The sequence below is a fragment of the Peromyscus maniculatus genome, chromosome 2 (assembly GCF_049852395.1).
Source record: "Peromyscus maniculatus bairdii isolate BWxNUB_F1_BW_parent chromosome 2, HU_Pman_BW_mat_3.1, whole genome shotgun sequence".
In the NCBI taxonomy this organism is placed as follows: domain Eukaryota; kingdom Metazoa; phylum Chordata; class Mammalia; order Rodentia; family Cricetidae; genus Peromyscus; species Peromyscus maniculatus.
In genome coordinates this window covers 132,534,394-132,547,077 of record NC_134853.1, presented here as the reverse complement: position 1 = coordinate 132,547,077, position 12,684 = coordinate 132,534,394, and the positions used below count along the sequence as shown (strand labels likewise).

The 12,684-nt window shown below is 35.8% G+C and overlaps 1 protein-coding gene across 4 annotated transcripts in view; it reads right to left on the bottom strand.

Annotated features, from left to right (window-relative positions):
• Positions 1–12,684, bottom strand: part of Spata6 (spermatogenesis associated 6) — a 112,285-nt gene that overhangs the window by 35,086 nt on the left and 64,515 nt on the right. For all 4 annotated transcript variants that reach the window (XM_076564768.1, XM_006977776.4, XM_076564767.1 and 1 more), the window contains 3 exons: positions 12,098–12,391; positions 7,991–8,078; positions 1,475–1,512 (listed from right to left, as the gene is read on the bottom strand). In XM_076564768.1, coding sequence (XP_076420883.1) covers positions 1,475–1,512; positions 7,991–8,078; positions 12,098–12,391 — 420 coding nt within the window. The remainder of the gene's footprint in view (positions 1–1,474; positions 1,513–7,990; positions 8,079–12,097; positions 12,392–12,684) is intronic.

Here is a 12,684-nt window from a genome sequence, read left to right as displayed (position 1 = left end):
AAAAGAAGAGTATTGATGAGAAAAGTTGATTATTATGCATCCACAGTAAAGAGAATATAATTTGTCCAAAAGAGCAGACCAAGACTGAAAATCTAAAACTGTCAATGAGGAGACAGAATCTGTACTGGGTATGGGGCAACCTTGGGGATAGAAAGGATGCCTCATCCTTCACACACACCTTACGTTCAAATCCATCAATAATTTCTCTTTTCTCCAATATTCAACATGTTGCTTCCCTTTTGCAGACTTACTTGTCTCTCCCTATATGTCACCTGGGGCCTCAAAAATAGTGTCCTTTTCTATAAACTCTCTGGAACACTCCACAAGTTATAGTTATTTTCTTGTTGAAATCCCCTATTTTTCTACTATTTAAGTATTTATCAGTCAACTACTATTTGCCCACAGAACTAATCTTTTATTCTTTCTATAGTCGATATGATAAATGCAGTTCCATGAAAATCTCCATCCTGGATACAGATATAATCTGTGAATTTACTCACCACTCACTGTCTCCAAGAAAAGCCCTAAAAGTAATGAATCTAGAGGAAGATAGATTAAAGATGCTTTGAGGTGCGGTTCTTAATAGAACACATTAGGAAAAGAGTCTTCACATCTATCTTTAAATTAACTACTGAACTTACAGCCAGATTAGTGCCATGTAAAATTTTATCCCATTCTTTGCATATTTGGTTGTTTTATCAATCTACTCACAATTTACATATTATATTATGTATAATGCATATCATATTATAATAATAGCAATTATTAAGAATAATAGCAATTATTAATAAGCAAAATCAATAAAACACTTGATAGCCTAATACTTATTGGTTAATAAAGGAAGATGACTGCAAAGAAAGATGAAAATATATAATTATAAACTGTGGAGCATTATTTAAAGGAAATGAATAAAGAAAGTCTTCCTTTAGAATAACTAAGGAAGCCTCTTTATTCCATGTAGGATATTGGGCATGATGCTATCTCATCTGTGTGTGCATGTATGTATGCACAAACATATAGGTGTGTATACCTATATGTAATTTGTCACATATATGTATTAAATACACATGCATATTACACAGACAAATGCATGTGTGTACACACATAATACATATATGCACTAAATACACATATATTACACAAATCAATGTTTATGTGAACACACACATTTGTGTGTAATGTCTCCCCTTCCCCCCTCACACACACATGCAGATGCACACTAGCAATTAAATTCAACAATTGGTCCAAATGGATAATGAAACCCACAGCATACCTGTAGGAAGACATTCAGTGAAGGGATATTGCACCCCTTGGTACAGCCACCAAAACCGTGACATTCCATGCTGTGTCAATTATTGCTTGCACATTATTTTATAAAATAAATGATAATTTCCATAAGAATTTGTATATCAGGAATATACTTATGCTGTCTGAAAACCAGAGCAGTTGTCATAATATAATTGGTTTGACACACCTTATAATCCTTGGATCTGCAGCAAAAGTGAGGATGATCTGGAAAAGATTTTACAGGACAAAGGATCAATATGCAACATCAGAAAGGTAAGGAATTGGCTTCAGCTATGATTTTTAGTATCATCAACATTTCTCAAACCCAGGTCATACAGCAGCAGATTTCCAAAACACTTTAAAATCCCTCAGCAGTGTTAACACATTAAGACAACAACCCACCCCAACAGGCTATAACAAACATGTCAGTTCTTCAGCAGGTCAGTGATCTTACAAATGCTCTTTTCATTAGAGTAGCAAGTTTTACAGAGACACAAGAATAATTCTTCAGTAAACCAATGAGTATTCAAAAAATGCGTGATTTCAGTCCCTAAGCCAGTTTATCGTAAAATGCTCTTTATATCTATGGTGGGGCATAGGGAAAATGCAGACTTCAGTGGTGAGAAGCTCTCGCTGCATACTTCAGATTCCAACACTGACTCTATGGTACCAATTGTTTTCCTTAAACTTTAAGGTCAAGATTCCAAATTTGTCTGCTGTCCTTTTATAACATTGTTAAAAGTTATATATTACTGTAATTGCTAATGATTAAAGTAAAATTAAAGGCACAAAGATGACTAACTCCAATATCAAATTCTAATTCAAGCAAGCTTGGGCTCACTTTCTAATTGTGTCACTGTAGATATATTTTTCCAGTCAGGCTACATATTCCATGAAGCCCTCACTCCCAGTGTAGTGGTTTTCAGGGAGGTTATAGGGTTTAGACAAGGTCATGACAGTGGGCCTCAAGACATGATCAGTGTTTTTGGAAAAGAGACACCAGGAACCCTGTTCTTATTCACTCTCTTTCTTGCTGCATCTTTTCCCTCTCTCCTCCCCTACACAGTCATGTGACTATATGGTGCCATGATAGATGATAATCTACCTTCCCAGCATCTTGATCTTGGCTTTCTGAAGCTCCACAAATGCAGACTATGTCACTCTCATTTTCTTATTGAACCAAGAATTCCACAATAATTTTGTACAGTAACACAGGTAGCCTAGTAGAGTATTATGAGTGATTATTACTTGTACTTTACATGTTAAGAGACTGGCTTCCTATCTAATAAGCAATAAAGCTAAGGTCTTCAGTTAGTTCAATGCTTCTTCTGTAAATATAACGAGAGAAGATTTTCTTATAAACAAAATAATACAGGGGAATAAAAGTATATATAGTCTCAAAAAAGCTGACACCAAATTATGGATTTGTTAACCAAACAGATTTGACAGACAATTGAAAGAATCAAATGCTAAGCAGTTACTAGCAATCAGAAACCATTTCCTTCAATGCTGGCTTTGAATTTCTGGAAAGAAAACCAAATCCATTCATTTCTAATGAATCATTGTGGGGAGATATTGCAGGGAGTGGATCTGGGTGAGAGAGGATATGCAGCGTGGGGGCGGGGGAGCACTGGGAGAAGTTGAGGGAGAGGAAACTGCAGTTGGGGTGTATTGTGTGAGAGAAGAATGAATTAAAAGGAAAAAGAACTATTCACAGTGGGACTCCTGTAATAAATCAGCCTCAACATCTTTTTCTTTCCATAGCTGAACCCTGCCTAAGGGCTCATATGATTCATTTCCTAGGGACCAAATATGACCTCAAGCAAGGATTTAAAGAGTTATAATGTAAAATTTAGTATTTCTGTATGAACTCATTCTTTCTTTTCATAGTAATTCTCAAGCCCCAGCCTAACCATTATAGCTAAATTTCCTATGTGTTAAACTCTATTTTGGCAACTTACATGATGCTCCACTACAAAGGATGCTACTACCTTCCTTGTCATAATGCCATAGACATGAACCTTGTTCTGTAAGTTGTATTACTTATTACAAAATTTCCTAATGTGCTGTATATCTGCTTGAAGATTCAAAGAGCTTATGTTCTTCCATCCTTTATCATCTCCCATCCATTGTCCCTTATCTAATGCCCACTCAATATATTAAGTCTGGCTTCTGCTCTCCTGCGAATCTTCATCAAGCAAAAGGAACTGCTTTTGAATAACTCACTCCCTACAACTACAAGCAAAACTAGGACATCCAGGTTTAAAAAATAAAACTGGAATTCAGTATCTGACCTAGACTAGCAGGTCATTCTTCAGTGATAGGGTCCTGAAAGAGAAGACCAGGACATAAGGAGAAAGATAAGTTCCTTATGTACACCCTCTTGAACATTTTGCACAGCCTCAAGATTAGCTCCGATATAAATGCACTGTAGATGCTATGTGAATGGCTCCTATATTGTTTCAGAAATAATGACAATAAAGAAAGGCCTGTACATATTTAGCACAGTCACTTTTTTTTCTGTCAAATATTTTGGATCTGTGGTTTGTTAAACTGTGAATGCAGAGCCTGTATATACAGAAAGCCAACTATATATTTTTATCATTTTCATTTTTAGGACTGGACTATACACCCAACATCAAGTGTTGTTAAGGATGTAGTGAGACTAGAGATGTCATATACTAATGGTAAGATTATAAAACAGTGTAGCCACTTTGGGAAATAATGTAAATTTCAAAACTTTGGTAAGTTTAGCATATGAATCAGAAATTCTATTCCTATCTATCCAAGAGGAGTGGAAGCATTGGTCGACATGAAAGGTTCAAGGCACATCCTCACAGTCAAAATGTGTGGACACTGTAGGAGCTGAAAATGTGAGTGTGGGGAGCTATAAAAGAGGGTAAGGAAGCTTTGGGTACAACAGAAAGTCTCTATAAATGGATAATAGTGGCAATTTCATATATATATGAAAATGTATTAAAATATCTGTTCACTAAAACAAATTTTATGGTATACAAAATATAGCAAGATAATGTGAAGATGTTAAATTATAAAAGAAAAAAGAAAGAAGTAAAGACTTCTAGAAATGGCTGTTGAATTGCTATAGCTCTACGAGAAAACAAAAGAGGAATGCAGTTAAGTGAAAGCTAAAACATTTAAAATAAGGCACTTTGCTAATAAGTTACATGATGCCTACATGCTATTTGAATGAGAAATGTTACTATGTGTTGCTGCTAACTTGATATGGAATTTTAGGATTTATAATACCATTTTTAATCTGTTTGACTTAAACACAATAGACATCAAGTAAACTTCAAAGTGAGTAAAAGGTTGCAATCTTGTATAGAACTGGCTTTCATAAAAGAGGCTTCCAAATTATCAATCTCACCCAACTATGAACTCTGGGATCTATAACAATGATCTGCCTGACAAGAATTTCTCCTTGGTGTAACAGTGGCATGAATGTTGTATGAGTAACCAAAGACTTTTTAATTGAACTTTAGGCCTGGTCCATGATATGGAACCCAAACTTGGCAGTGTCAGTGAGACCAAGAACCTGTGGTTAGACAGTTTCATAGGATGATTTTTTTAAGGCAACAGTGACACAGTTCATCCTCACAATAATCATATAAAGATGGGCTTAACTTAATTTTGTTAAGAAAAATGACAGAAGCTTCAAAAAAGATAAATGGATTATTAGACAGAAAATGATGTCTGCATCTCTCTACTGGAGCCACCATAATGAAGTACAGGCTAAAAGGCTCAAACAATAGGAATTTGTTTCTTATAGTTCAGAAGGCTAGACACAGGAGACCAAGTTCTGGTGACACCGTTCTTTCTGGATTGCAGATGCTGCCTTCTAGCTGAGTCCTAATATGACAGTGAGAAAGACACTGGCCTTTTCCTTTCTTACAAGGCACTAATCATATCATGGGGCCCAACTCTAACAATCTCTTCTAAACCTGACTGCCAAAAGCCCCACTGCTAACTGCCATCAGTGGGGTTTGGACTTCAACATATAAATTGTATATTATTTTTGATTGTTTTCTTTTTTGTCTATTTTTATTTTTTGAGGCATGGTTTCATGTAGCCAAAGATGACCTCAAATTTGCTATGTAGAAAGATTTGTCTTGGACCCCTGATCCTGCTACAACTACCTCTCAAGTACTAGGAATACAAACATGCACCACTCAAGATGTAAATTTTTAGGGGCTACAGTTCAGTCAATATTAATGTTCTTGCTGAGACAATTTATGTAAGGCACATTTGGGGATGGGGAGAAAAGTAGAGGAGAAAGAAAAATATAGGAGAGAATGAAAGCAAATGTTATCTATGGGTGCTGAGCAAGAGGGATATAGAAACTCTTTGTACTGTTTCTACTTTTGCATGAAAAGACACCAAAATAATATCGCTGTAACTCATGTTGGTATCCTCAATGTACTTTTACAGAGACAGCTAATGTCTTCATCTGGGACATCAGGAACAATAACCATATTGCCAACAAATGTCCAGTCAAGCACGTAGCACTACAAACAAATCTGCCCCAACACACCTCTACATGGAAGTTTCTTCCCCTTCCCTCATTCATACAGCCCATTTTCTATGTCATGTTTCTGCCAAGAGGGAAAACAGGGTACATGTGTATTTAATTTTCACATGATCCACAATTCTCTCTATAAAAGATATATTGATAAAGAATGCCTATTATGATAGAAATACTTTATAAAAATTCAAGTTGGGCATGGTAGTACACATCTTTAATCCTAGCACTTGGAAAGCAGATGCAGGAGGAACTCTGTGAGTTTGAGGCTAGCCTGGTCTACAGAGTGAGTTCCAAGACAGCAGAGATATTTAAAAAGACCCTGTCTAAAAAAACAAAACAAAAAGAAGGAAGGATGGAAGGAGGGAGGGAAAGGAAGGGGAGCAACAAAAAGAAAGATGTTGTAGAATATTATTTTAAGATGTGTTACAGGCCGGGTAGTGGTGGCGCACACCTTTAATCCTAGCACTCGGGAGGCAGAGGCAGGCAGATCTTTGTGAATTAGAGGCCAGTCTGGTCTACAGAGCAAGTTCCAGGAAAAGCACAAAGCTACACAGAGAAACCCTGTCTCAAAAAACAAAAAACAAAAAACAAAAAATGTGTTTATACTCTGGAACATTTGCTTAATGATGCAAAGATGTGTTGCATTCTTTTATGTTGCATTTGTTTAACTCTGTAAAGCTGTGTTACGGTGCCTGTCTAAAACACCTGATTGGTCTAATAAAGTGCTGAATGGCCAATAACAAGACAGGAGAAAGGATAGGTGGGGCTGGCAAGCAAAGAATAAATAGAAGAAGAAATCTGGGAGGAGGAGAAGAAGAAAGAGCAAGAAAACAAGAAGAGGATGCTAGGGGCTGGCCAGCCAGCCACATAGCCAGTCACAGAGTAAGAGTGAAAGTAAGATATACCAAAGTAAGAAAAGGAAAAAGTTCAGAGGCAAAAGGGATGGAACAATTTAAAGTTAAAGAAAGCTGGCAAAAAACAAGCCAAGCAAAGGCTTAGCATTTACAATTAAGAATAAGCCTCCATGCATATATATTCAGGAGCTGGGTGGCAGGCCCCCCAAAGAGCTAAAAGAGCAAAGAGTAAAAACCAACAGCAGAAAGAGACAAATTCAAGAAACTATGAGTATACATAGACAGTGTTCCATCAAATGTTCTGACTATAAACATTCAAGTTTAACCAAAGTCCATATTTCTTATCAGTCCTTAAACAAAAACAAAACATGTTCTCTAAAAAGAGTATTTTATTTCCTCACTTAAAAAGAAAGTATACAGTATAGCCAGAATTGGAATGTATCCAAGCTCACTGCATGTTACAATTCCATTTTTCTTCCTCTTATATCAGTTTTCATCTACTATGACTTTCTCAGAGTGTAGGAAATTAATGTTAAAGGTTGCCAGTGAATACTTGCTGAGCTACTAGCCACTGTCGACTGATATTAATATTCAAATATTCTTCAATATATAATGTCATCTAAGCGTCTTCAAAAAACAACCAAAAAAAATTCACTTTGAACTTAAATTTATTTCACCAAATTGACTAGGGCTAACAATTAAAACATTTTCTTATAAATTAAATCTAAAAAATTCATCATTTCAGAAATATTGTTTTTGCTAACAATATTTGTTATTTACTAAGTGTGTATGCTCACACACTTTTCATGGTAACATTTCCCATGTTATTTTTAATCTTTAATGATAAACTCATTATTAAAGAGGTTAAAAACACTATATGTATATAAATAAGTGGTAGGGTTAAGTATTCAATCATATATATATATATATATATATATATATATATATATATATATATATTCCAAACCCATAACACTGAGTTATTTCACTTAGTGTTTCTCAAAATCTATTATATAAATTAACATGTTAAAATGAGAAATGTTTCATAGTCAAATAAATGTAGAAAATGTTGAGTAGTACACAAGTTATATTTACTAAAATGTAGTATAGTATTTAATGTGAAAATTTATTTAATATTCATTTTAATCATTTTAATAGTACAGAAATCCAATTCTTTCTAGTTGTAAAAAGCTTTATCATAATATCTAATAATGCAGCAAAAGATGTGTTTTCATTAATCAGTGCCAAGGTAAGGCATGACATTAGCTCAAGCAACTAGAGTGGGAAAAAGAAAGCTTCCCCTTACCACTGTGCATCCGGGCCCATCCATCTCGTTCACAGTCTCTGCCAGGTGATCCAAAAAAAGTATCAGCCCTGGGACTTGGGGGATCAACCTAGAAGAAAGGGGATTTGCAATGTGAAAGAGTACTTCAACCTTCCATTCCCATTCTCAATCTTACAGCATTGCTAAGCAACTAGAGAGCATATGCCACACAGCAGGTGAATTCCACAGTGCTTCTGTGTTCCAAAGTCAGAGTTTAATCACTTATTTACTATGCACTTTTCAACAGAGCTAAAATTAAATGCCACCAAAAAAAGAACAGATTTGCAGTTAAATACTTACTACCCTGTTTCCAAGTTTGGTTTTGACTACAAAGTGACAAAAATAAAAATAAAAACATTCTAAAGCAACCTACTTTGTCTTATTTAGAAAAAGTCTGCCAAACCTGTCTTAGCACACACATGAAATTCAAGCAGTGCTGTAGCTTTGCTGAGTACTTTATAGTGGACAAATAAGAAAGGTCAACCATATTTTCTAAATAAAAATAAAAATGTCACGGTGATGTAAGTGTATCAAAAGATGGGTCTACTGACCAAAACTAAACCTTCTGTGAATCAAAGAACAATAAAAAGAGTGAAAAGTTAACTTGGGCTAACAAAAATGAAGATCATGTATCTCATAAGAGATTATTACCTAGATCATATGAAGAATTCCTACAAGCCAACAATAGCAATAAAGAAAAGATATAAAATGAGCAAAAGACTTGAGTAGACATTTTAAGGATATTCACCAATACATGAGGAGATGCTTAACATCATCAGTCATTGGAGAAAAGCTAATCAAACCACAATGAGATGCCACTCACACTTACAAGTGGACTATAGAGAAAATTAAGCAGACCTGTACCCAAGAGGCCCTAGCTTTAACCCTCACTACCACAATGAGAGAGGGGAGTGCTTAGGTGCTTGTGAAAATGTAGGGAAACTGTAACCCTCTTGCATAGCTGACAGGAATGCAAATTATGCAGCCACTCTGAGGAACACTTTGGCAAGTCTTTGTGTTAAATATACAATTGCCACATGATAAAGCAGGTCTACTCCTAGGTCTTTACCCAAACACATTTAAAACAAATGTTTATTCAAACACTTGTACACATGCTGCTCACTAAAGCATTGTTTATAGTAGTCAAGAGTGTAAGCAACACAAACATCTATCAACAGACATGATATATAAACAAAAAGAGACAGATAGCCATACTATGTAATATTACTCAGTAATAAAATTCAGGCACAAACACATGCAACATCAGTGAGTTGTGCTAAAATAACTTGTTTGACTCTATTTACATGGAAAGGCAGAACAGGCAACCTCATAGAGACAAAAAGACTAGGAGTTTCAGTGGGACAGGTAGAATGGGGAGCACTTCATGAGCACGTGGTTCCCAATGGGGACGTTCTTAATGTATCATGTGTAAATCCCCTTTGCACCACTGAATTGTACACTTTAAAACTGTTGAAATGTTAACTATATCACCTCTTTTCTCTCTCTTTTCTCTCCCCCCTCTCTCTCTCTGCGTGTGTGTGTGTGTGTGTGTGTGTGTGTGTGTGTATGCAAAACCACAAAAGAGAAAACATTCCTTATAGCCCTAAGTGAAAAAATGGCTGTTTGACTCCTCTAGGACAATTGCACCAATACAGCTTGAGTTTATTAGCTGATTTCTGAAAGCCACTTATTAGGATTGTCTTTCAGACCAGGTACTGTTCCTTTCTTCAGGTTTTTGTATGTGTGCATTAGACTAAACTTCTCGTAGCAAAAGACTTCTGAAACCATTAATGGTTGTTTGTCCCTAAATCCCCTCTAAATCCAATGCCTACTCAATAATATAGACGTTTTTTACATGTACTTTGAAGTATGCACTTCTATTCACTGAAAAGCTGAGAGGGAAATGTTGCTGGAGGGCTTCTCTCCAGGTTCCACCAAGCCCCGTAGTCCCACAATCCACATATAAAATAATCACTCAATCGCTTTTATTACTTATAAACTGTATGGCCGTGGCAGGCTTCTTGCTAACTGTTCTTATATCTTAAATTAACCCATTTCTATAAATCTATACCTTGCCATGTGGCTGGTGGCTTACCAGTGTCTTTTTTTTTTTTTTTTTTTTTTTTTAAGATTTATTTGTTTATTATGTATGGTGTTCTACTTACATGGATGCCTGCAGGCCAGAAGAGAACACCAGATCTCATTACAGATGGTTGTGAGCCACCATGTGGGTGCTGGGAATTGAACTCAGGACCTCTGTAAGAGCAGTCAGTGCTCTTAACCTCTGAGCCATCTCTCCAGTCCCTTACCAGTGTCTTTACATGTTGCTTATCCTGGTGGTGGCTGCAGTGTCTCTCTCCTCCTTCTTCCTGTTTCCCCAATTCTCCTCTCTCTTTGTCCTGCCTATACTTCCTGCCTGGTCACTGGCCATCAGTGTTTTATTTATATAGAGTGATATCCACAGCAGGGAAACCTCTTAAATAAAAATTATGGTTTTTGTTTTTGTTTGTTGTTGTTGTTGTTGTTTTGACAAAGGGTCTTACTGTATATCCTTGGCTGTCTTGGAACTTGCTACGTAGACCTGGCTAGCTTTATACTCACAGAGATCCACTTTCCTCTGCCTCTCCAGTACTGGGACTGGTGTGTACCACCTCACTCAGCCCTTAACAACATGGTTACATAACCAAGATCTGGATAATCACAACACTAGTTAACATGGCAACATGGATGGCAAAAATTTCACAAGGTTCTGATCATGCTTTTAGATGAAGAGCTACAGACAACCTGTGACTGCTATATACAAGCATTTTAAGTAAGAAGCAACTGATTTTTTCCTTTAAATTAGAAGACAATATATCCTTTCTTTTTTCATTTAATTTGTAATTATGGATAGTATTAAAGGCATTCTCAAATTTCCATTAGCAATATAAGCAAACTGTTCTCTGAACAATGTTCAACAGGACCAAACTTGTGATCAAATTAGATAAACAAGGATATCATTAATAAATGTTACCAGATGGAAGTATCTATTACACTATAATTTTATAAATAAAAAATTTATAGTTAGTAGTTTTTAATTTAAAAATCACTAATTTAGTTTGAAAGAATAAAAATTAATTTACAGGCAAAACATAAAAATGACATGAAATGTTGCATAACTTAATTGTTTTTAAAGGATGTCAGAGAGAAAACGCAGAACTTTTGGAATATGTGGTTATATCCAAAAAAAATTGTTTGACTTCCAAAAGAGAGTATTCCAGATAATAGTTCTAAAATAGATGGGTGCTTTAGAATTTAGAAAAAGTAAACATTTGCTTCTACAAGCATTGAAACATAGAAATTTATTATTAGTATATATGCAAATACAAAGTGTTTCTGCTAATAAGGAATACTTTGGCAGAGTGGCTTTTAAGGTACAGGTACTTTATAAAACTTCAAGAAACTGAGGCAGGTCATGATGGAGTGTTCTGACTGCAAGCACTCCAGTTTAACCAAAGTCAATCTGTCATGGACGCAAAGCTCTAACTTCCATCATAACATGAGGCTGTGCATAGAAAGATATTAAAGCTACGTTAACCTTAATCCAAAGGCCCTCTTATGCATGCCTATCAAATAAGGGCTGGCTTCAAAGATTCAGGATCTAACACTTTCCCCAAGGACTCCTTCTCAAAGGACATCTACTTCCACTATCATTTTTCAAAAGTCTAGAATGGGTTCCTTTTTTATAGGAAACGTTGTTTTCTCTTTTAAAATCCTACTTTGGCATTTTAATATCAATGTCAATTACAGCCAAGTTCAATTGTAGAGTTATAGCACTGCCCACTGTGTAAGGTGAGAGGGAATGGGTACTTTGAAGTCTCGATATGGCATCATAATGGAGTTTGATCTCTGTCAGTATTAAAGTCATAAAGGAGGAACAAAAAGCATGTTCTTTGGTTTTAAGTTAATTTTCTACTTTTAGCTGCTGGCTAAGAGTTCAAGAAAGAAAACTATTCATATGAGCTACTTATTAAAATCCATTTCAGCATAATATTTTAGTGCCAGGATAGGTTTGACAAGTTTCAAATGGAAATTCTTATGAGCACATACATGTCTAATCACAAATGGAGGCTTATCTGTTTCCTTTTTAAATTCATAGGGTCCCAGATTTAAATGGGCCAGCCGCCGCCTGGTGTCTTCGGAGAGCTCACACATCCGTCTCTTTGTGTAGGGAGAAGGAGAGTGCGACTTTGAAGATATCGTAGGCTGTTCGTAGTTCTTGGTGTTTACGCAGTATTTATTCCTCTCGGGTGACTTGGACTTTTTCTTCTGTGATCTTGATGATCTGCATTGCGGTCTGCCGTGAGATTTTTCAACTGGAGCTGAATGGTAAGTAAATTTATCCTAAACATAAACGAAAATAAATGTTCATGTGGGCAGAAGGCACTTTTTAAAACTCTACAGAGAGGAAAAAACTTTTAAGAGTAATTCAAGGGTACACAAAAGCTATCAAAGCCACCTGGATCTACCATCATCCACACGGGAGAAATCAAATCCATATTCTCCTAGTTAATAAGGCTTATTGTATCAAACGTCCTTAAATCTAACATGGGCTTAATGAAAATTAAAAGCCAATGCTTAAACACTAATAAAATTCCAAGAAATAAACTTATTTTCAAAATAAGTCAAAAACATTT